The sequence below is a fragment of the Meles meles genome, chromosome 6 (assembly GCF_922984935.1).
Source record: "Meles meles chromosome 6, mMelMel3.1 paternal haplotype, whole genome shotgun sequence".
Taxonomy (NCBI): domain Eukaryota; kingdom Metazoa; phylum Chordata; class Mammalia; order Carnivora; family Mustelidae; genus Meles; species Meles meles.
This window is the reverse complement of record NC_060071.1, coordinates 1,053,522-1,078,146: the sequence shown is the minus strand read 5'-3', so window position 1 is coordinate 1,078,146 and position 24,625 is coordinate 1,053,522. Positions and strand designations below refer to the sequence as shown.

General features: G+C 64.9%; 1 protein-coding gene across 3 annotated transcripts in view; it reads right to left on the bottom strand.

Moving 5' to 3' along the window:
* Positions 1–1,715: 1,715 nt before the first annotated feature.
* Positions 1,716–24,625, bottom strand: part of TBC1D2B (TBC1 domain family member 2B) — a 55,985-nt gene continuing 33,075 nt past the window's right edge. For 2 of the 3 annotated variants that reach the window (XM_046007510.1, XM_046007512.1), the window contains exons 4-13: positions 21,688–21,851; positions 19,076–19,305; positions 18,201–18,590; positions 14,631–14,741; positions 13,586–13,779; positions 10,812–11,306; positions 10,272–10,389; positions 6,818–7,003; positions 6,520–6,641; positions 1,716–2,974 (exon numbers count right to left, since the gene is read on the bottom strand). In XM_046007510.1, the coding sequence (XP_045863466.1) occupies positions 2,779–2,974; positions 6,520–6,641; positions 6,818–7,003; positions 10,272–10,389; positions 10,812–11,306; positions 13,586–13,779; positions 14,631–14,741; positions 18,201–18,590; positions 19,076–19,305; positions 21,688–21,851 (2,206 nt within the window). In that variant the 3' untranslated portion in view covers positions 1,716–2,778. Of the gene's footprint in view, positions 2,975–6,519; positions 6,642–6,817; positions 7,004–10,271; positions 10,390–10,811; positions 11,307–11,372; positions 11,440–13,585; positions 13,780–14,630; positions 14,742–18,200; positions 18,591–19,075; positions 19,306–21,687; positions 21,852–24,625 lie in introns of all 3 variants that reach the window. The other variant, XM_046007511.1, reaches the window with a different exon arrangement.

The following is a 24,625-nucleotide window of genomic DNA, read 5'->3' as shown; positions in this document are numbered from 1 at the left end:
CCGACTTCCTTCCTGTGTTGGCGACGGCTCCGCAGCCCGAGGCGGCCCTGGGGACCCACACTCCATAACGGCTTCCCCGGCCGGCAAGGTGCGTGGCGGCAGCCCTTCCGAGGACAGGGCCTCCGCCTCTGGGCTCCGAGCATGGGAGTCCCTGCCCCAGTGCTGTGACCTCCTGTGTCCCTGGCCTTGCTGAGTCTGTCCCGGAGAAGACCGCGCAGCCATCCTTATCCGCCGGCTCTGGAAATCCCCCCGCGCCCCTCCCCCACATCGTGGAAACACATTTGGTCTTAATCATGCTTGCATGTGTTCCCGAAGGGGGGGGCGCGGGGGCGGTGTCCCCGCAGCAGCAGGGCCGGAGCGGTCAGCCCAGACAGGAGGCAAACAGCCCGTGACTCAGGCGGGCACGGCGCAGCTGTGGCGGGGGACTGGGGGGCTGCTCCGGCTCCCGACTGCAGCCCGGGACCCCGACGCGCTCCCCTCGGTGCCCCCAGTTCCCCTGCGGCTTGACCGCGGCTCCCAGCGCTGCACGGCCGACCGAGACCCCCGTCCCAAGCACCCCGGGGCAGACCGAGAGTGCGGACCTACAGCCAGCTGTCGGTCGGAGCCTGCCCTCCCCCAGCGAAGTCCTGTCCCCGCTGAGCCCCACCACGAGGGGCTGTAACTGCACCTCAAACCAGAACGTGACACAAATTAGTAGTTTATTTGGCTTTTTAGTATGACTGTTCCAGAATTTAACCCAGAGAAACTGCAGGGACACCGAGGGAGGTCACCTGCCACCGCCCCCCACGCAGCCCCCTGAAGCAGCCGCCAGCCTCCCCCGCCCCCGTCGGGGCTGCCCCAGGCGGGCCCAGCTGCCCAGGGCATGTGCCGGAAGACAGCCGCACAAGGCCGGGGAGGGGGGTCTGTGCATGAGTACGAACACTGCGCTGGCGATTTGCCTAGAATGCTTCCTCTTTGGACACGATAGGCAGGAAAGCCGACTCGGTGCAGCCCTGGGCGCCCTGGGGGCCGTGGGAGGGCAGGCACGCAGGGACAGCCACCACACAGCAGCGAGGGGTCGTGCCGGCCACAGGGGGTGCAACCCCGGCTGCCCTGTTCCTTTCTCTCTCTCTCTCTCACACACACACACACACGCACGCGCGCACACGGAGCTGTTCACAAAGGAGAACACGTTATATAAAATAGGTGTATGTAATCTAGCAAAACCTTGATAAAAATAGTCTATAAAAATATAAACTGTAGTGAAAAATATACAAAAGTATAAACAGACGTTAGGCCCGTGAGACACCCAAGCAGTCCCCGTGCACGCCGGCAGCTGCCCTGTGCTATGGGCAGTGGAGACGGGGGCACACGGCCGGCCGCTCTCCACCCGCCCCCTGTCCGGGCCAGGCCGAGCGCCCCCGCCAGCCGGACACCCAGGGATCGGGCGGCCCCAGCAAAGCATCCCGTCGGCTCCCCCACAACCGCAGCGCTCTCACGGCCACCGCCTGGCCACGGACAGCCGCCTGCGGACAGTAGCACGGCCCTGCCGGCCGCGCCCGAAACCAGAGCTCCAGCCGCACACAGGCACCTGCGCCCACCTCCGGCGCTTCGCAGAGGGGCCCTTCTGGGGCAGAATAGACAAGCAGCCCAGTCCGAAAGGCAGCATCTTTCCCCAGGATGCGGCCGTTCGGGAAAGTCAGCTTGGAAACCAGAGCCCAACCCTGAGGGGCCTCCAGCAGCCAGCCCCGTCCCCCGCCCCAGGGCGCTGGTCCACCGACCAATGAAGCAAGAACTGCCTTCCTGGGTAAGGCCTCTTCGCGGAGCCCCAGAAAGACGGAGCCCCCAGTCTGCAGAATGGCGTGGGCAGCCTAACCTGCTGGAAGCAGGGGGAACCCCGCAGCCAGGACCATGCAGGCCCCGGGGAGGGGCGAGGTTGCCTGCGAGGACGGGCATGCTTCTGGGCAGCATGGGGGAGGGGGAACCGCTCACCCAAGCTGCGCCCCAAGCGATGGCACGGGCCCAGCAGGTGGAGACCCCCCAGCCCCGTGTCACCGCCCGCCGCACCGCTGCCCTGTAGGGCATCCCCAGAAGCTTCCTGCGTCCCCTCCGGCAGGGCCTGCTCCAGCAGTGGGCCTGCTGTGCAGAGTGGACCGTCGTCCCCACACAGTGACCGCACGAGTCACTCCGCAGAGGAAGGCCTTCCCCGGAAGGGACTCCCGGAGCTGAGCTGGGCAGAGCGCGGAGTGGGACAGCCCGGCCGCCTGCCAACAGCTGACGGGGGGAACGTGGGGTGTCCGGAGGGCCATGGGGCACCGCGGACATCTCGCCCAGCACGGAAGGCGGCGGGTTTCCACAGGCCGCTTCTGAACGTGGATGCACTGGCTCCGCTCACCTCACGGCCCCCGAAGCAGCTGCGCTCCAGCAGGGGATGGGGTGGGGGGCAACGAGCAGGGCAGCGGGCCTGGGCACGGGGCGACATGGGAGACGGACCACGGCAGGTTGCTGGGGTGCGAGCCAAGCACAAAGCCCAGACAGATGCTGTCGAAGGCTCTGGAAAGCTGCCAGCAGTTCCCCCAGGACGCACCAGGCAGCGCCCGCCCCACACAGGAAGGCTGGACACAGAACAGCCCCGCCCGCAAGTAAGAAAGAGCAGCGTGGCCGTGGACGTCCGCCCAGCAGACTTCCAGAGGCCACAGGCACCGCCGTCCAGCTTCCCGACGAGCAGAGACCCCCACCGGTACCCTCTGGCACACTTTGGTTGTGAAGGCAAGAGCAGCGTCCTGGGGTGGGGGGTGCTCAGGTGTCCTCCTCCTCGTCACTGACCAGCTCGCCCTTGTCGGGGCTGGCGTCCCGCTCACGCAGGAAGTCCTCGCGGATGGCCTCCAGCTCAGTGAGCTCGAGCCGCACCTTCTCCAAGTGGTAGGAGCGCCGGTTCCGGATCTGGCGCAGGGGGAACGGGTTCAGGTCCCCGAAGGAGATACTGATCAGCTTCCTGACGGGACACAGGACGGGGACAGAGGTCAGCAGGGCGGGACATGGGTCGGGGACAGAGGTCATCAGGGCAGGACACGGGACAGGAACAGAGGTGATCAGGGCAGGACATGGGACGGAGACAGAGGCCAGCAGGGCAGGACACGGGACAGGAACAGAGGCCAGCAGGGCAGGACACGGGAGGGACGGAGACAGAGGCCAGCAGGGCAGGACACGGGACAGGAACAGAGGCCAGCAGGGCAGGACACGGGACAGGAACAGAGGCCAGCAGGGCAGGACACGGGACGGAGACAGAGGCCAGCAGGGCAGGACACGGGACAGGAACAGAGGCCAGCAGGGCAGGACACGGGACGGAGACAGAGGCCAGCAGGGCAGGACACGGGACAGGAACAGAGGCCAGCAGGGCAGGACACGGGACGGAGACAGAGGCCAGCAGGGCAGGACACGGGACAGGAACAGAGGCCAGCAGGGCAGGACACGGGACGGAGACAGAGGCCAGCAGGGCAGGACACGGGACGGAGACAGAGGCCAGCAGGGCAGGACACGGGACGGAGACAGAGGCCAGCAGGGCAGGACACGGGATGGGCCCTGGGGCAGGTTTGTCACCTAGAGGCCAACCCTCGTGCACAGAGGCCACGGGGCTGGCCCTGAGTCCCCGCCTGGGTGGAGGCGCACACTGGCTGTGTCACAGGGCGGGTAAGGGTCCCTCCCTTCCTAGCTTCTGACTCCCGTTCTGCAGGGAGCACCACCACCCTCCTGGGGTGTGGGGTTATCAGTGCGGCCACCGGTGGCATGGGACTGTCCCCGGCACGTGCTGGGCGGCTGAGGGCCAGCGTGCCTGAGTGGGGCCAGCAGGAGGCTGGTTTGGGCTTTCCTGGGGTTGCCCGGGAATACCCGGACCGAGCCAGCGCGCACCAGGGCTCGGACACGGTCGGCACACAGGCGGGCTGTCGACGGGATTCACACCGCCCGCAGGTCCAGGCACCAATCCCGCTAATGTGCCCCTGGCCGCCGGCCTGAGGTTTAACGAAAGCAGAACAGAGCCCCCGGCGAAGGGCTCCAGCACTGACTGGGTCAGCCGCGGCCACCCGCAGGCGAAGGCAAAAGCCAGTCCCTTGGGCACCGAGGGGCCCGCGCTCCAGCCCCAGGCTTGGGTGCTGAGGCATGACGGCAGCCCGCGAGCTCTCAGACGCCCACACCTTGGGAGCCTGGCTTCAAACAGCTCCCGCAGGAGGTCACAGGTCAGGGAGCCCAGCTTCGAAGGCCAAGTTCCCGCAGCGTTCGAGAACACAGGCGTGCGGGACGACAGAACCGGCCCGAGGGGAGCGCGGTGGTAGGAGCATCTTTGGTAATAGAAGTGCCAGCCAAGACCGGGGCCCCAGGGCCCAAGAGATCGGACCCACTTCCCAGTCGGCCTGATGCTCCGCGCCTGCGAGACTGGGCGTCCAGCCGTCTCCCCTGAAACAGGGCGTCCAGCCCCCGCTTTGCCAGAGAAGGCAAACCCAGAAAGCACCAAAGTCTCTGGCCATCCGCGCCGCGGACACGGTAGGACACTGCCCTGCAGGCCTGGCCAGGAGACCACTGTCCCGTGGTCAGTTGAGGCTGAATTCCCCAGAAGCCCCAATTTGAGACTGGTCTAACCTCATTAGCCTGACAGCCTGTCCCTCGTTCCTCGGGGAACCGCTCAGGTTTGCGGAACCACGGGTCTGGGTCCGGCCGTCACTGCGTCTGCAAACCTGAGTCCCGTGGACCCTGACTTCCCGAAGCTAGCGGCTTCCCCTGACAAGGGCGCACTGCCGCCGGGCCGGGGGTGCTGGGGGCCCCACAGCCGGCACCCAGGCCACGCTCAACCCTGATCTCCCCGAACCTCCCGGAGGTTCACCCTGGACTTGGTGTCACTGCTGCATGCAAGTCGGCCCGCCCGAAGATACGCTCAGAACCCGCTGCCCGAGCAGGAGGCCCTACCAACAGCAATAGCTCCTGGGAGTCGGGTGCGGCCTCCGCTAGCCCCTTTCTGCTCCCAGGGTCCCTTCCCCATGCTGGCGCCCAGTGAGTGGCTCTGGGGCCTGGAGGCTGTCCCGCTGGTCTCGTGGGCTGGCCAAGGAGGGGGTGCCTGCCAGTTTCCCAGGGGCTCTGAAGCCCGCTGTGACACGTCAGGGGACAGAGGACACCATGTGGGGAATCGCGACCAGCGTTTCTTAACAGGGAATAAAAACCCTCGGTCTCTGACACACAGACCTTTAGCGAGAACCAAAAACATTTCAACAAACTGTGTCGTTTCTACACGCTCTGGAACAGGCATCCCAGGTCCTCAGACAAAGCACCCGTCTTGGGAGCTACAGTCCCAAGAGACTGAAAGGGGGGCGCCCGCCTTCGGCTCAGGTCATGACCCCAGAGTCCTGGGATCGAGTCCGGCACTGGGCTCCCTGCTCGGTGGGAAGCCTGCCGCTCCCTCTGCCGCCGCTCCCCCTGCTCGTGCTCTCTCTCATGCTCTTTTCTCAAATAAATAAAATCTTTAAAAAGAGTTTGAAATCACAAGCCACAGATACTTCTCAGCGTTCGGACCTGTGGCTCTCACAGGGCTGCATGAGCCTGACGCGGGAGTGCGCACGTGGGTGGGGACAGTGGCTCAGGCCGGGCGCTGTCCAGCCGAGGACTGCGACCCGCCCCCGGTGGCCCAGAGCCACACTGTCCTCCCCGGCCTGACCAGCGGCAGGTCTGTGGGAGCCCCCGTGGGAGCCCCTGGAGAGCGTGGCCAGAGCAGCCACCAGCCGTGGTCGGGGCACATGCAGGACAATCGCTCCAAACGGTGACACCGTGTGGCAAGGGGGACGGGGGAGGGATGGGGAGACGCTCCCCCGACACAGGTGCCGGAAGTCCAGGGCCCTTACAGGTCCACGTCCTCTCCCGCCCTCCAGTTCGTGCCTCGTGCATCTCTGGGGGCATCTCCAGCCTCACCCCAGGCTGCCCGGACGCCCCGGCCTCCCCCCGCTGCCAGTTCTCCTCCCGTCTCCCCAACACCCCAGGGACGAAGCCTGGGCCCGGCCTGATCCCACCTGGCCACCCTGGCCTGCCCAGACCGAGCCACTCCCACGGCCCCGGACACGCTGCCTCTCACGTCCCTGCTGCTGCTCCTGCTCCCCGGACCTAGGACACCCCGTCCTAGGTGCCCCCGCCCAGCCCTGCTCACCCCGCCTTGCCCCCTCCCCTGGCTCTGTCCCGGGCCGGGGCTCTCCCCCAGCACCGCGGCCGCACAGGCAGCACGTCTCCCCTCAGGTTCTCTATCGGGGGCTGTCCCCCGCCCCGGTCACCCTCAGCGCCCGGTGGCCTGTCCTGCTGTGAAGACTCAGCAAGTGCTTGCCGTGCCCACGCGTCACCGTGCCTGCGGGATCCAGGACGAGCCGTCCTCCCTCCTCGATCCCCGGTCGGTAGGGGCACCGGTGTCCACAGCTGTCCCTGCTCCCCGCTTGTGCACCGCAGGCCGGCCAGGCCGCTCTCCGCAGGGCAGGACCGCCGCCTGCCGTCCCGGGGCCCCCCAGCGCTCACCGGGCGTCCAGGACGGTGCGCGTGAAGTAGCGCAGATACTTGAACATGGACATCGGGTCCTGCAGCTTCAGGATCTCCTCCTCCTTGTACTTGAAAAGCGCCAGCGCAAACCGGAAAATGACCTGCGGGGAGCACGGGGACGACCGTCGGCAGAACGGCCCCGCCCGGGGGGCCGCCTCCCGCACCCCAGCCCGCCCGCGGCCCCGCAAAGGGTCCGTCCGGCCCGGGGACCCTCCCACATTCCCGGCGAGCTGGCCACTCTGCCCGCACTGCCCGGTCGCCCGGCGAGCGCACCAACCTTCGGGCCCTCGTAAAGGAAAGAGTCCCAGATCTTGAAGAGGACGTCGCTGACCACGCTGTCCACGAACACCACCAGGAACCAGTTGAACGTGATGAGGGTGTAGTCCACGCCGCACTGCTCCAGGTGTGTGTGCAGCCGCGGCAGCTTCTCGCTCATGAGGTCCCGGAACACGCGCTGGTCCACCTGGGGGCGGTGCCGGCACTCAGCACACTCCGCCCGGGGCCGCCGTCCCGCACGCCAGCCTCGCGCCGCCCGCCGCCCACCAACTGTCACCAGGGCGCCGTGGCCTGGAAGCCGCCCGTGAGCCGAGCCGCCCGGACAGGCTGCTACAGAGCACTGGGGTCAGCCCCGCCGCTGCCTGCGATCCGGGGCTCCGGGGCCCGAGGCCGAGTCCTGGTCCCGAGAGGAGCTGTGGCAGCAGCCCGTCTGTCCCACAGACGCCCCCCGGGGGTGGGGGTGGCATGGGGCGTGGGGCGTGGCTCCCAGGGTCCAGGGGGTGGCCTGAGGCACATATCACCCGCTCTCCCGCGAAGGGTACCACAGGCCACGTGCAAACCACCATGGGACTCAGAGCTCTCTTCCTCCCCCTGCGTCGGGCACAGCGCTCTGCTAGGCACAGGTGTCCACCCCCCCGGCCCCCGAGGAGCGAGATGCAGCGCGGGGCGCCAAAGGCTGGGTGTGCTGGTCAGCGCTGGCCGGGCCCTGGGGAGGGATGCTGGCTGTGCTCCCAGAGCCGCAGCAGGCGCCGTCCGGGGTCGCTGGAGAAGCGTGGGTGGCCCAGGCTGGAAGCCAGGGATCCACGCAGGGGGCAGGTGTCCCCCACAGGCTCTCCTGGCCTCCGGCGGGGACCCACACAGATACACTGAAGTCACGGCCACCCCCAGCGGGGGCCCAATGGGGGCTCGAACTCATGACCCTGACATGAACAGCTGAGATCAAGAGTCACACACTCAGGGCAACTGGGTGGCTCACTGGGTTAAGCAGCTGCCTTCGGCTGAGGTCATGATCCCAGAGTTCTGGGATCGAGCCCCGCATCAGGCTCTCTGCTCAGCGGGGAGTCTGCTTCTCCCTCTCCCACTGCCCTGCTTGTGTTCTCTCTCTCACTGTGTCTCTGTCAAATAATAAATAAAATCTTAAAAAAAAAAGTCACAGTCTCAACCAACAGAGCCACCCAGACGCTCCTAAAATGACATTTTAAAAGGTTCTTCTTGGGGTGCCTGGGGGTTCATTGCTTAAGCGTCTGACTTTCACTGTGCTCATGATCCGGGGTCCTGGATCGAGCCCCGCATCAGGCTCCCTGCTCTGCAGGACACCTGCTTCTCCCTCTCCCACTCCCCCTGCTTGTGTTCTCTACCTCACTGTGTCTCTGTCAAATAAATAAATCTCTTCAAAAAATAGCATATAGCAGATTTTTTTTAAAGGTTCTTTTTTAGGAGAATCTGAAACTTTAAACAAGCCATGGTTCTTCCGTTTTGGAAGTTTTGCTTTTTCTTTAACATAAAAGCTTTAACGATCAAGAAGGCTTTTTTTTTAAAGGGCGTGGTGAAAGTCAAGTAAGCATTACCGGTCGATATTGTAAAATTTAAAAGGCAACATAACTTACAATGTTACAAATACTGTTACAAAATGATTATGTTACCGTTACAAAAATGATTCCAAAGCGTTGTAAATCCCCCTCAGTGTGAAAAAGACAAAATACAGGAATCCGGCTGGAAACATTTTGGCCAATGTGCCTTCTGACTAGAGCAAGAGACTAAGTCTCAGAGATGAGAACCGTGGGTGAGCTGTAACGCATACTCCTTAGAGCCCGCACAGACGAGAGCACGTAAGCCGCTGTCGGAACGTCCCGCGGCCTGCGAACCTGAGGCGCGCACCAGAGCTGCGGAAAGAGCGGTGGCCTCGGGTCAGCGGGCAGTGCAGACGCGCTCAGAGCCCAGGCTGAACAGGAGCTCTGTGGGGAGGCAAGCAGGGCACAGTGACCTGGGGGGGATCAGCTGCACATGGAAAACAGGGCGTTTCCGGGAGCAAGGGTTCCGTTGTGGGGCACCATGTGGTTCCAGCGGGGGACCCTGTGACACGGGGTGGGGAATGGGGAGGCAGCACAGAGGTGCAGCAACGGGGGTCCCTGGCGGGGGTCAGAGGTCAGAGCAGAGCAGGCACGCGAGCCACCGGGCAGGTGGCAGCGACCAGAAGCCTAACTACAGGGCCGCAAAGGGACAGGAATGAGGCTGCATCCAGGCCGGTGGGCGGGGGGCAGGTGGTCACAGAGGCCGTGACGAGACGTGCGCACGTACAGAACTCAGGGCCCAGCCAGGCGAGCGGACGCCACCCTCACTGTCTACGACAGAGGGATCTTACGCGGGGACACGGCCATGGGTGAGAGAAAAGCCGAGAAGCCAAGCGGCAGACGGAGAAGTGGCCCAGAGGCAAGGGCAGGAAGCCGCCTGCAGGCTGGGGCATGGAGACGCCCTGGCCTAGGGGGCCTGCCAGACAGGAGCGGGCACCACGGAGTTACCAGGTCATGGGAAGCCCGTGTCCACGACGGTGGGTTGAGAACCGCCTGCCCTCCCCTCCAGCCCCCGCTGGTCCCCTGCCTGGGCCTCCTCTGGCCGCTGCAGGGCCATCAGCTGCACAGTGGCCCCGGACTGGCCCAGGGGAGCTCTGGCCTGGGCCCCAGCGGCCGCTCCGGAGCCAGGACTGCCCAAGTGGGGACAGCCCCGGGCTCTCGCCGCCCACATCGCCCTGCCTGCCCTGGCTTCGGGCTCCAGGCGAGGCAGGCATGAGCTGTGCCCTCCCATCTCCTGCCAGGAAGGTGATGGCAGCCACGGGCCGCCCCCCGGGGTCCAGCGCTGCCTCGGGCCGCTCGCGGCCAGGGAGCGAACCCGGCAGGCCCCGGGGCAGCCAGTTCCCACGAGACACACGCCCGGAACAGGTGGCCCCAGCGTGTGGACTCCCCACCAGCCTGGCCAAGCTTCCTCTCTGAGGACCGTCCCACCCGTGCCTCCTTCCTCTCCCCGGTCTGGGGGTTCCCCGGTCTCCTCACTCCCACCCCGCTTCTTCGCAGGGGCCGCCCCTCAGAAATCTTGGGCTCGTCCACTCCAGCCTTGGCCTCAGCTTCTCGGGAGAACCTGGAGTGACACATCAGGTTTCCAAGTGTTCCTGGACCGTGACGGGGACGGCGGAGCCGGGGGACAGCACAGCCGGGGGACAGCGCAGCAGCCGCTGTGAACAGCGGGGCTGCAGGGCTGGCCCACTTCCCATGGCGTGTAAGGGCCAGCCTGCCCCGCCAGCTGACGCCAGCCCGGCCCACGGTGCGGCGTGCCCTGCCTGGTGTGCCAGGCGCAGGGTTGGGGCTGAGGCCGCGAGCAGGAACCCGCACCGGGGCTCAGGTCGGCCCCGTCTCCGCTCGCGCTGCACGCTGCTGACCGAGGTGCAGGACGAGTGCACGTACCTGGGACCCCAGCAGCGTCTTCGTGTAATAGTCTCGCGGCATGAACACCTCCACTATGGTGACGAGACACCAGAAAGCGTCTTCCTGCTCCAGATACAGAAGGGCCACTGCCACCAACCTGCAAGCAAACGATGGTGCAGTGAGAGCCTGCCCCAGCAGAACAGGCCGTACGGCCCGTCAGACCCCCGTGCCCCTGGGTTCTCGTGGCCACAGCCCCTCCAGCCCCAGGAAATAACATCGAGTCAGCGCTCCTAGGCTGGTGAGCTGTTTCCTTCTTCCTCTCCTCTTTCTTGTAGTAGCCTCTATACCCAACACATGGCTCGAACTCATGACCCCAAGGTCAAGAGTCACAGGATCCACCGACAGCCAGCCAGGCGCCCCACGCTTGGTGTTCCTGATACTTTCCGAAAGCACGTTTGCTTCTCTCGATTACTCCAGAGCTGGGGATGCCGCGTCATTAAGCCTAGCTGAGGGCAAGCCTGCTTTACGAGGCGGACCTTCCTCGGCTAGCCAGGAGGGGAGGGGACGGGCCGAGCGCACCTGTTCAGGCCCTGGCAGTAGCCGATATCGGGGTTCCGCCAGGAGAAGGCGAGCAGCACGTTGCGCAGCTTCTGGATGCCCTCCGACGTGGGGCCGGAGTAGTGCTTGTTGTTGGGCAGGGTCCGCAGCAGGTCCAGCTCGATCTGCTTGGAGGCTGGGTTCTGTTTCTCCAGCGCTTTCTGCAGCAGCGTCTGGAAGTACCCGGGCTCAGTGCTGTCCTTGAACTTCCTGGCGTGCAGGTCCACACACCACTTCCACACCTTGGAACGGTGCTCGTGTGGGATGCCAGCCCGGATCAGGTTCTTCAGCTCCGGGGAGCACACCATCTCCCTGTTCATCGTGCTCGCGAAGTAGTTCTCCCACTTGACGCCGGTGGACACCTCCTGGTTCTCCGTGAGATGCAACGTCTTCAGGTCCAGCGCTCGGACCTTGGCCACCAGCTTCTCCTCCTCGTCGTCCTCTGGGACGGTCCTAAACCCGTAGATGTCGTACTCACTGTTGAGAGATACAGAAGGGAAAACTGAGCAATGGGATTCTGACGCAAACATCCAGCGCTCGGACCTTGGCCACCAGCTTCTCCTCCTCGTCGTCCTCTGGGACGGTCCTAAACCCGTAGATGTCGTACTCACTGTCGAGAGATACAGAAGGGAAAACTGAGCAATGGGATTCTGACGCAAACACCAAAGAGAAAGAGCATCGGTCCCCGTGCACGTGGCCCTTGGGTCTGGGACCAGCCACCGGAACTCGGCAAGCAAAGCAGCGGCTTCTTGACAGCAAGTGCAGGACGTGTGGGAAGTCATGAAACTCGATCTCTTCGTACTAGAATAAAAATCCATTCCAGGTGGTTTAATGCCCTTCGTGTGAGAAGCACGGAAGAAAAAAACATGCCCAGTAGCCGGGCCACATGGACATGGGTTTCCATGTCGTGCGCGTCCGTGTGTAACTCCTGTGCTTGGAAAACATCATTTTAGAAGGGGAAAGACGAGGCAGAAGGCACCTGCAGAGATACTAGGGATGAAGACAGCGCAGGCGTGAGAACCACGGCCCCTCACACCTGCGGCCGGCCACGCCGCACGGCTGAGGTGCACGGCGTCCCTGGACATGGCCGAGGGCAGGGCGGTCCCCCTGGGCTATCCTGGGCCAGCGTACGTGCAGGAGCCCTTCACGGCGGGCGAGCGGGGCAGGACCGGGGTGTGCAGGCCGCTGCTGCTGCCGCCAGAGGAGGGGAGAAGGGGGCCAGAGTCCACCGACGCCCATGGCCTCCAGAAGCAGGAGAGGACGTGCCCAATAGCCACCGTGGGAACAGAGCCCTCGGTGTGCGAGTGCAGGGAGGGCGCAAGCACGTGAGGACACCCACAAAGGCCCGCAGGCCCCGGGAAGGAACAGCGGCTGTGATGTTGCGAACATCCAGGGAGGCCCAGACGGACGGCCCACACCAGCTGAGCCGGCACACAGGCGGTGTGCAAGCCGCCACGTTGGGGACGATCCGTGAGGAGCCGCAGAAGACGGGCACAGGGCCTCTCATGCCTGCCGCCGCCGGCGTGGCCCGTGCGAACCCGGCAGAGCTGAAGAGACGTGTTCCCTGCGGGTCGGGATCCCGCCGCGCGTCCGCACTAGAGGAGCCCGCACACGGGCGCTGGAAACACAAACCCTGATGCTGGCCGCCTCTCATCTGTCATGATGGAATGTGGAAGGACCCCACGTGTCCGCCACGAGGGAAGGAGGAGCGACACCGGGGTTTGGGCTCCACCTGCATCTCCCACAGCGGAAGGGCACGAGCCCCGTGAAACACAGCTCGGAGGCGTGCGTCCCCCTGGACACCGGGTACGGTGGGATTCGTGTATCAGGACGTGGTCAGTGAGGGGCTAGAGATACACGCGGAAGCTCGGCAGGGCAGGACGCCTGGATGGGCCAGACGGTATCCCAGGACAAACCCTGGGGCGGGGGGGGCACAACCAGATGGACGGGAATTCCAGAGGGGGCGCGGGGGGCGGAGGGCGGGCATCCCGGCACCCGACTCTGCGGGTCGGGAAGCTTCTGTAATGATGAGCCAGACATACGTCAACGCGACAATCGTAGGAGCCCACAAGTGAACGAGGGGGACACAGGCACCCCGAGCCCCGCGGACCCGGCAAGGGCGAGCGTGGAAGCGGCTGCCCAGGCTGGCATCCTGTTCCCGCCACGGCCACTCGGGGGCAGCGGCGGACAAGGTGCGAGGATGAAACCACCACCTCACCCAGCTGGACCGAGAGCGTGGTGGGGGGACCTTCCCCCTCCCTCCGCCCCTCCCCTGGGGCAGGTCAGGGCACGTGGGCGCAGGGAGTGCTGTGCAGCAGGAGGCCCCAGGGCTGCGAGCCAGATCAGACGCAGCAGGTCTTGCTGGAGCGAGGCTTCCCCTGGGGCGGGACCCTCAGTGGACACCGAGCCACCGTGCTGGGCTGGCCGAGTCTCCTCCCCACGCAGGGGCCCCTCAGCTCTCCAGCCGTGTATGGGAGCAGCTGCGTCTCAGGACAGGGACCCCAGTCCTGCGGGGACGGCCGCACGGCGGGACCGGAGCCACACGGGAACCCGCGGGAGCGGCAGACACCGATGTGCTCAGGGGAGGGGGCCTGAACCTGGCTCCACCGCACGCCGGCTACGGCAAGAACGTTGAGATCACCCGCTCTAGGGGCGGATGGTGCCGGTCGCGAAGGAGCAGCGGGACACACGCATGCGTCCATCCCCAGGACGGTGCTCCCCCAACCCAGCCCCCCCGCAGCCGCCGGTGCCCCCACCTGACGAGGCGAGGCTTCACGAGCGCCTGCCCGGGCTGCTCCGGGCCGTCGGCCTGCAGGGCGTCCTCCAGCAGCTGCGCGATGACACCGCGCGCCGGGCCAGGCTCCTCGGAGCACACGGGCGTCTTGACCTCCTGCAGCAGGATCAGGTACTTGCTCTCCATCTGACACAGCTTGGCTTCCAGGCTGGAATACTGCAGAGAACGGGGGTCATGGCCGCCCCGACCAAGACCGGGACGCAGGAGGGGCCACCCGGGGCCGCAAGCCGCCGGCGGGCGGCGAGCCCCAGCCACGGGGCGGTGAGCCGGGATTGCGTGGAGGACAGGAGAGTCCTGTCGCCTCGGGCCACCTGTCACGTCCGCACGGGCCACCGGGCCCCCTCGTCCCCGGGCGCTGGCCCAGAGGACGCACTGCCGGCGAGACCGCAGACGCCGACACTGGCATCAGCCCCCCACGGCGAGGGAAGCGGCAGGAGCCAACCACATGGCGGTCCCTATGGTCACGCCAAGTGCCACGTGGCACATGGGCCATAAGAAGGGGCCCGTGCGGCACTGAAACATCCCGGGACACTGGGCCCCCAACCAGCTTGTCTGCGGCGTCACCAGACACACCCCGGGACCACGTGGACGTAGGTGAGGGGAGACGCGACCCATCGAGTGCAAAGCAGGGGCTGCGAGGACCACCGAATGCCACGCGTGCCGGCTCTGTGCAGACGCTGCCCTTCCAGCCACAGCGCCGACAGACACGCACACCGGGTTCCCACCGTCCCCGTTGACAGAGGGAAAACCAGGCCACACGACTCAACGGACAAAGTCACAATCCAAACCCCTCTGTTCAGGGAACCGAGTCAGCGTGAACGGTTTCCTGTCAACCCCGTGACGCAGGCAGACGAGCACACGTCAGGGCGCCTGTCGGGACGCCGCGCTCTACAGCCCGTGTTGTGGGTTCTTGCGCCCCAGCACAGGAGCGGCACGGGTTCAGGGTGTGCCCGCTTCTAGAGGCTTCCGCACCCCCAGCCACCAGGAAACAGCCGCGCCCGACCCACCTTGGCCATCAGATCCCGCTCCCTCCTCTCCGCATTTCTCCGCAGCGCCGAGAGCTCTAGGATTTCCTTGTTGAGGAACTTGTTCTGGGTTTTGTACCCCTGTAGGTTATCCTGTGGGCAGAAAACTGCCGTCAGTCCAGCCCGCTGCCTCCCGTACGGTTAACGCACCACCGTGTCCCCCGAGCGCCCCACCAAGTCAGCGCGAGACGACCGCCGGGCACATCCTGACGGCCCCTGCGGCCACCCTTGGGGCAACGAAGGAAGGAGTGGGACCATGTGCGCAGGCTGTGACCGCCAGCTCCTCCACGCTCTGACAGGTTACAGGGCCAATCCTCGTGACCATTTCCTCTGTAACTCGAGGAACAACACATTTCCTGTGGGTTCTTACTGTCACTCAGGGGACAGAGAAAAGGCCACGCAGGCACCCGGCGTGCTCGACTACGGAATCACACCCGCCCGCCGCAGCGAACGACATGCTCGGGGAGCACGTTCCTCCTGCGTACGTGCAAACGTTTCCAGCTCTGCGGACGCCGACCGGGAAGCGCGAGGAACCGGACACCCTCCGCCTAGAAGTCACCAGCTATTACTGTCTGCCGCACCGGCTGTTGGCGGAGCCTCGCAGGTCGGTGACGGGTTCTGCCAAGTGCAGTGACGCGCTCGGCGGACCCAGGAGCATGGGCGAGGAGGGGGAGCGTCTGGGAGGAATGTGCTCCGTGGAGCTCAGTCCTCTGTCCATGTGCCCACCCCCCGGCTCTGCGGGGCTCCCAGGGCTGCGCTGGCCCCCGGGTCGCCGGGCTATTCCTGAACCGGCCGGGAATGTCCGCGCCTCACGGGACAGAGGCCATGCCTGCTCCCTGAGTCATGTCCTGTCTCCAGGCTGGACTCCACCGTGGGGGTAGGGCCATAATCACCCTACAACGTACAGAGGAACGGTAACATTTCGACGGCGCCTTGATCCCTAACGCTTGTAGGGCTGGCAGCCGCATGAGTGAAAGCCCTTGGGCCGCTGTCTCCGTGTCTCCGCTGAAGCCGGGCCCCAGGGCTGTGGGCCGCACCTGGTCGGCTCACAATTCCATGCCAGCAGGACCGCACGCCCCGACAGGCCCCGGAGGTGCTGAAGGCCAGCCCCCCACGAGGCCTGGACGCCCCAGGGTCCATCCTCTCCTCTCCTGCGCCTGACGGCTCTCCAGCCACAGCCGACACGCACACACAGCAAAGCAGCACCAGAGGAGGCCGAGGGACGCGGGCAGGTGAGGACGGCGGGAAGGCCGAGTACGCGGGCCTTCGGGTCACATCCTGTGTGACTTCCTCGTGAGGACTCTCCCTACACCAACGCCAATGACCGTACAAGTGAAGCCCCTACTGTGACTGCCAGGCCCCTAGTCCCCGCCAGACCCACAGGACCCTGCCGGACCCCGCCAGACCCTGCTGGATGCCACAGAACCCCGTAGGACCCCAAGAGACCCCGTCAGGGGAGGTCTGGTTCACAGGCGAGCACTCTGGGGCAGGAGGGGACCCAGCACCCAGGCGGCGTTCATACGCAGCAAAGCTGAGCGGCTCTGAGCTCCTCCTGTGCTCTCTAAAACCGTGCGTGTCTGTTTTGCACTTTCTGACTATCGTGGGTACCCTGGGACGGGCCCACACTCCCAGCACAGCCCCTGGTGTGCGGCCGAATCAACGCCCGTGAGAGTCCAGATGAGGAAAAGTGGCCGGCCGGACAGCAGGTCACAGGAAGACTGGCCGCACAGGCGGGGGGTGGTGACGCAGACGGCAGCCCCGACTGTGCCCGACGAAGCCGTGGGGCCCCCACGCCAAGTGAGAAGAGCCAGAACACAGAAAAGCCTGGAAGGAAGTACAGAGACAGTCGAGTACTTAGGCTGGTAAAATCCTAGGACCCCTGTGCGTTCCTTCCTCAAAATACCCCAGAAACAGAAAGTGACCGCGTCCCAGAGCCAAGAAGCGTCAGCAGATTCCGAACAGGCAGAGTCAGAGAAAGTGGGTCGTGACCGTGACAGACGCGCGCTCCTCAGGAAACACAGGCCGTGCCTCCCCGCGGACACGTTCTGAGTTCCGGGGCGAGGCAGGAAGTCAGTGTGGAAACCGTGCCGCCGTGACAAGTGGGGACAGCAGGCACACACGTGGCAGGACCCCACTTGGTCCGCAGCCCCCGCCCAGACCTGTTTCAATTCCCGCAGAGCCACTGTGGGGGCTGACGGAGGGAGCGGACGGCGGCAGAGAGCTCGGGGCAGCCGCCGGCCAGCTCGGAGCCCAGGGCCTTGCACCCGCGGCTGAACGCCAGCCGCCCCCCCGCCCCGTGGGCTCTGTCCCAAGTCACCCCATCACGGAGAAATATTGGAGGAAAAAAGTCATAAAATCACCAAATGCGTCAAAACCACCCGCCCATCACACCACAGAACCTACAGCGTGAATAAGGGGGACGCCCACTCCCGATCAAGTCTGTTGGCCGCGTCCACAGGGCGCTGCGTGGGCCAGAGACAAGCTGCTCGCTCCCGCGCATCCCCGCCCAGTGTGCCCACGGGCCGATGCGGTGCCATCCGGGGGGGCGTGTTCGCTCTCAGAACTCGAGCAGAGCCGCGCTGTTCCAGCCACACCGGCCACACTGGTGTGTCGTCCAGTCACAGAGGAACGGGCTGGAGCTCTGCGGCTGACCTTCCAGACTCACACGTGTCACTGAGCGGCGGTCACTCTGGGAGACCACATGCTTGTCCCCACGACACTCCCATCAGCCCAGGGCTCGCTTCTCCTCTAGAATTCTCGGAGATCCCCCTGCACGTCTACCACTCAGCTCTGTGCCGATGAGCCGGCGAGCCACTGCTGGGCACGTGGTAGGTGCTCACTGATAACCTCGACGTGCACGTCTTCGCCTTCAAGGAGAACCTGCCCTCGGGGGGCCAAACACCCCTGGTGCATGGTATTTACAGAAAGAGGGTGCCTAGGCGAGCAGCACGTGAGGGCTGGGTGGGGCCTGGGGTTACAGACCTACTTGGGCTGAGCTGGGCCACGCTCAGTGCCTCTCTGTGGCTTGATGGCCAGAGGCACGGCCCTTCCCCACCTCAGCTCTGACCCGGACAGTCACAGTTCAGGAAGCAGACTCCCCACCCAGGCCAGCCCCCGGCCCTAAGCACCAGGACCCTCCCAGCCTAGGTGCAGGGACCCCGACTTGAGCAGGCCTGCCTGGGAGCCAAGCCCGCACCAGCTGTTGGGAACAACGGCCCCACGGCTCCCGCACTCCCAGGGCTGAGGCAGGCCGTGTGCGGTGCTGGCCTGGGCGCTCGTACGCAGTGGCTACGGGCGGTAATGAAACTCTAGGGGTACAGAGCAGAAAGGGGGTGTCTCGGCTGCGACAGCAAAGGAGGGAAAGATCCAGGAGCACCCCGGGCAACCGCACAGTCAGACTTGGGACTTTCCGTGGGCGCTTCTCAGAGAACACCCGGCGTCTGGTGGCAGGTCCTGCTCCATCCACCCCCGAGAGACACCGCGGCTCCGCGGAGGCCCGCAGCCCTGGACGCCGTCTGACCCGCCCTGCAGCTGAGCTCGCGCCCCACTCACTTTCAGCCTGTCCAGCTCCAGCTGCTCCCTGCTGGCGGGGGCCGGGGAGCCGGGCACCCCCGCAGCGGGGGCCGTGCTGTCTGCGCCCTCGCTGAGCCGCCGCGAGAGCTTCATGATGACCTCGTCCTTAGCCTGGATGGTCTCCAGCAGCATGCCCAGCTGCTCGTGGAGCTCGGCCACCTTGCCCTTGAGCGTGCGGGCCTCCTGCTGCAGACTGTCCCTCTCCAGGGAGAGCCGCTCCAGCTGGCTGCTGAGGCCCAGGATCTGGTCGTCCTTGCGGTGCAGAAGGTCAAGCGCGTCCTTCGGGACCCCCTCGGAGAGCCGGCTGCTGGCGAAGTACTTGTCGTACTGGGAGGACCGGACCGTCTGCTGCAGCAGCCGCACGAGCTCCTGGAGCCGGAGGGGAGGGAGCGCACGCGGTGACCACGCGACCCGGCACAGAGGAGCCCACGCACAGCGTCCTTCCTCTCGGGGGGCTCAAAAACGCCGGCCCCTGGGCAGAGGACAATACCAGGAAACGGGAGACGCGGACGCGCGCCGCCCCCCCCACGGCCCCCAGCACACACGCATTCGGGAGCTTGACCAGCTCTGAGCTGCCACGACGAGGTGTCCTCGGTCTCTGAGGGGCACAGACACCACGTGGGAACGCTTCTCCCCTGTTACCGGACCAGCCAGCGCTGCGCTCGCGTGGGAAAGGGCCCGGCAGCAGGAGACACGCCCCCGCCCACGCTCCCGGAAACCCACGTGTGTCTGACGCCGACATTAAACTTCCAGGGGGAGAAGGCCCAGATGGGGACGGAGACCCTCGGGGGCCCGGGCTGTAGCCCCGCGGCACAGCCGGCAGCGGGGCACATGCGGGGAGGGAGGACGGCTACCTTCTGGCTGGACAGGTCCTTCCGCAGCCGCTCCAGCTCCTCCTGCTGGCTCTGGACCTGCAGCTGCACCCCGGCCGGCGGCCTGACCCCGGCTGTGCCCTGCGCCCCGTCTGCCGACGGCTCGCCGCTGACGTGCCGGTTCCTGTACGATCCGATCATGTCTTTCAGAGGGCGCTTTCCTTTGTAGGGAATACGTCCAAAATCAAAGGGAAATCCTGAGCCAGTGACTCCTACAGAAAAACAAAACTTGTTTTCCACGTGCAGGACAAGCCGTCCTTCTGCAAACCCAGGAAAACGCATCGACCTCCCGCCTGCCATCCTCCGGGAACGTCCACGTCCGCGTGCAGCGAGCACAGGTGGGGACGCCCCTGGCCCCGACTCACTCTGGACGACAGCCGAGCCCAGACCCTGAGACGGTCCCCACCCCGGGTCCTTCCTCTAGAGACTCGCCATGGGGTCCTTTCCCAAGAGCGTGTCCTGGGTGTGATGGCGCCGCCTGCCTGAGCGCACGTGTGGACGGGCGCAGGGCCCTGGCCTGACGAGGGATTCAGGACGAGGCCGCGGGACACCTCGCTGAAGACTCATCTGCGACACCCGCTCTCCTCCAGATGCTTGGGTCTCGTCACCAGTCTCCCGAAGGAGACAGAGACGCAAGCTGGGGAGGAGCATGGTGGCTCCGAGGTCCCGCAGTGTCCCAGAAACACGGAGTCCCAGCCCCGCCGCCCCTGCCGTCAGACAGCAGGCTCCCCGGCGGGACTCACAGACACAGGGCCTCTGGGCTCCCTTTGCTCAGCTATTCTCAGGAAGAAAGCAAAACAAAACCCCCCAACACATGTTCTTCATCGTGAACATGTGTTTTAAAGGGTGACTACATTCTCTTCCTTAGAAAGGGCCTTTAAAACACCGACGGATCCAAATAAACATCAGCGTGAACGAAATCACATTCACGTTCCGACCCCGGGGAGGAAACGTGCACCAGGAACGCGTGTTGGGATTCTGTGCAGCTGGAAAACAGACGACTCCCGGCTCCTAAGTCCGGACAGCGGCTGCCCTGGGAGGGATAGGTGACTGGCAGGGCCGGTGGACAGGGCCGGGGGACAGGGCCAGCCCTATCCTGTTTCAGGACATGCTGCCCCGTGCATGCACTCACTGTGGACACCTGCTGACATCACGTTTCCAACAAGAGGGACTTTGTGCACTTGAACGCAGAGGGACACAAGAGAGAGCAGTTCGTGGGGCCCCACACCGCGCAATACAGACACGCTACGGGCTGATGCTCGTGCTGGGACAGGAAGGGTCCACGAGTCGTGCAATCAGAGTCACAGACCCCGTGCGGCTGCGTGTCTGGCCCGGGAGTTTCAAGCCCACGCGAGCTGCTCAGCCTCGCAGACCTTCCATCCTGACCGTGCTCGCAGGTCATGCCCAGAACCCCAGGCCCTCTGCTCAGGAGGCATTGACGTGGCCCTCGGCAGGAAGCACGGTGCCTGGCCCGCCACCTTTACACCGCGTCCCCCGGGACTAGGCCCCCCGCCATGACCCTGCGAACACAGGCCAGTTCCCGGCACAGGGGGCCAGGACCACCCCTCGGGGGGCAGGAGACGTACTTCCTTAAAATACTCGTGCTCCCGGTAAAGATTTCGTGAGATCCTGCCTCCTCCTCCTCAAGCCCCCGCTACAATCGAGCACGAGGCAGAATTTCCAAATTACTGTTGTTCTACATGAAAATATCAACAATTCCTCGTGGACCCCTGGACAGGCACCGAAGTGGCCGCAGAGACAGGGTCGGGCTGACGACACCCGAACCCTGATCCTCCCAAACCAGCAGGGCCACATGTGACGTGGTTCCCACCGTGGCACCAGAGGACATGTGGCCCCAGAGACCCACCACAGCGTGTCCTCGTCCGAGGAGGTTGGCCCCATGACCTCATCCAGGGCACGTGAGGAGCAAGGAGGGACCTACCTCCGGAGCATGGGACGTCCTCGGCACAGAGACCGTCTCGGCCACACGGACGCCGAGGCAAACGGAGGATGAGGACAGGGAGCGGCTCAGACACAACGAGGCCATCGCACAGCAGCGAGGAACCCGCCTTTAGGCCTCGTCAGTGCCTCACGGGACTGAGGGCCAGGGTGGGCTTGATGACTGGATTCACAGCGGCCGTTTCTCGGTACAACCATGAAGCATCATAAGGTTTTAAATTTAGACGCCGCGTTTTAACGTCTAGGACTTAGGTTAAACCCGCCCCGACTGGGGTGAACGTGGGGAGGGCGGGGGTTTGGAGAGAGTGGCCCTAAGTTCAACACCGTGGGGGCCACACGGCTACAGTGGAATCCATGACCCTGTATGTTCTACCTCCGTGTAGACATGTGTAGACACGTGTTCTGTAAACAAAGCGTTTTTAAAAAACACGGTAACCCATGAAGAGCACTGCGACTTCTGGACGCCCCACCTCCCGAGAAACCTCACGAGCCATGGCTGGGGGTCCTTCCCCATGATGCTTCACCTCGCAGGCCCGCAGGGCTCACCCCCCACAGACGCGGCTCCTGCTTCCAGAAAAGCTGGGACCGCGGAGGCTCCCCGCAGAGACGATGGGCGACCGGAACCACGTCTGTACCTTTGTTTCCTTCCAGGGCCGGCTTTTTCCTCTCTTCCTGCGCCATGGACTCCTCTAGCTCCTTGGGGTTCGGGTCCAAGAGTTCCCACTCTTCGTTGGTATAAAACACACTCTTCCGACTGTCGCTGTGTCCTCTGCCAGGACGGAGAGATGACATGGAGTTTCTGTTGGGGGAAACGAGGTGAGGTATGTGAGACGCTGCAGAGAAAACCTAACTTCACGCCTACAGGAACGGCGAACACCAGCAGCTACGACGTCATGTCGGGAGGGAGTGGAGAGACGGACGGCTGGCGGGTGCGGGTCTGAGTCACAGGAGTCACACGGGGTCCCGTCGGCAAGACCCACTTCAGGGGAAGGGATCCACCCCAAGACCCCGCGTGTCCCAGATTCCCGGGCGTGGGCATGAGACACGGAGGACGGCTGCGCCGTCCACGTGGACCCAGGTGAACGTGGCAGCCAGACACCCGTCCCCGGGAGAATAGGTGCGGTGGGCCGAGTGCCGCGGCACCACGGAAGGGAATCTGTCCATCCCTACGTCGCTAGCGCCCGCCGTGTGCCAGCCACGACTCCAGCTTGGGAGCCACTTAGCCCGGGACACGGTTCTGCCCCGGTAAACACGTCAGCCACTGCCCCCCGTTGGGAGAGAAGGGTCTTTAGATGCCGATGGGACAGTGACATGTGCAGTGACGGTGTTTCAGATCTTCGCGGGAACAGTGGTCACAGACGCTGTGCCTATATGTGTGGCAAGACCATGAACGCCAGGACACAGGGCCCCACTGCGTGAAGGGCAGGGGCAGGGGCAGGTGCGCGGCTGTGGACCGCACGGGACATGCAGACAGCAGGGAGGCCCACACAGTGGGACTCGACAGAGGGAGGAAGCAGGCTTCCCGCCGAGCAGAGAGCCTGATGTGGGGTTCGATCCCAGGACCCTGGGACCATGACCCGAGCCAAAGGCAAAGGCTTTAACCCACTGAGCCACCCAGGCGCCCCCCCAGTGAGGGGTTTACTCACAGAATGAGAACACGTGTGTGCACATAGGATCCGCACGTGGACAGCCACAGCTGCCTGATTCCTCACACAAACGTGTCTCCGCAGGTGGGTGGCCCCAGTCGGACACGTCCACACACACCACACACTATGCAGCAGAGAAAGGGAACCATGAAACACCCGTCAGCGCAGAGCAGTCCACAGAGAGGACAACCACGAAGGACCACGCACAGCCCGGCCACGTTCACGAGGCAACAGCCACAGAGGACAGAGCGACGGCTACAGGGACGGACGTGCCCGGCATTGGTTACAGCGGCATCTACATGACCACGCACGGTTGCGGACAATCACCACCCTGGACACGGAACACGCGGAGTTTCCCGCAGGTCAGTCACACCTCGGGGCCATGGCTGAAAGGCAGACCAGGGAGGAACAGGCACCGTGTGGGGCTCCCCAAGGCGGAGGTGCGGGGGCCGGAGCGGGGCTGTGGGCCCGCAGGGGCAGACCGACCGCACCCACACAGACCACGGCCGTTTGTCAATGCGCTGTTTGTGATCAAGACTGGTTTTGGCTGATTCCACCGCGTTGAGCTGCTCTAGATGTAAGACCCCAGGAGACCAGAAACGGCGACGTTCCCACGGCTGCCTCCCGATGGGCACACACAGCCTTCCGCCCCGGCGCGAGTGCCTGGCCGACACCCGCCACGTGTGGTCTTAGCGTTTCCTGGGGGCCTCGAGGGGCCGCCGACCACGTGCTCTTATCCTCCAGCTCTCCCTCGGGCGGCCGGGGTGCGTCCGCGCCAATGCCCGCGACTGCCAACAGGATCCCACGGTCGTGCGGGACGCCACGGAGAAGAGCGGCTCAGGACGGGAATTGCACACCCACGCACGCCCACACACGCCCGACACACTCTACTCCTTTCCTCAATAGGCCAGAGGCCGCTGCTCCCAGGCCCACAGCTCTCACGGCGGCTTCGGCGGCCATCAATCGCCCGCATCACCGCGGACCAGAGCGGTTACCTGCTCTCGACGCACGTCCTTCCTGGAATGCGCACAGGAAGGAGCCCCAGGGCAGGAGGGACGGACGTGGACGCAGCCAGGAAAGAACAGCTCTTCACCCAACTTAGGCCGTCCCCGTCCCTGCCCCATGGCGACGAAGCCACGCATGCCCCTGCCCTGCGGGGAGACCCCCGCACCAAGCCCCGGGGGAGGAGGAAACAGGATCAGACTCAAAGCTCGAAGCCCGAAGAGCCTGTCCCTGGCTTGGACCCTCCCTGCCTGTGCCTGGGGGACCGCAGAGTCCACTGTCCTCAAACCACATCCCCTGGCAGCAGACAAATCCCCACCTGTGCCACCCCCGGGGCCCTCCCATCGGAGACTTGGGGCTCTTGTCGGAGAGAGCCCTCTCTTCACGAGACCTCAGAGTCAGCCCCCTGTGTCCCCCCGCACCATGCCGGGTGCAGCTCTGGCGAGATAATCGGCAGAAACGCACAGCAAGGCCAGCCGGCGGCGGCAGCGCCGGGATCCCCAGCAGCGGCTGTTCCTAAACGGATGTGTTTCAGATCAATTTCTCCCCCGTCCAGCAAACACAGGCCACGTCGGGGACGCCGACACAGGGACCCCCCAGGAACAGGTCCTTCTTTGGACAGGGTCTCACAGAGACACAGATACGTATGAGCCCATCAGAAAACACTGTCTGAAGTGGTAAGAGTCAGAAGCAGCCGGAAGGGGCCTGCGGGGGAGACGGAGGCCTGGAGATAGGGTCCCCGGCGTCCTCCCGAGAGGGTGGCGCAGGCGCCGTGCCACAGCCACACCTGGACGGCTGCCCCGGGGACTGATTTCAGACTTGGGGCTCCCGGTGTGGGAGAAGGGGCCGCTGCTGTTTCCAGGCTCTCGTCTGGGGCTAGCTGCTCCAGCAGCCGCACACCCTTCCACGTCCCCACATGAACCCC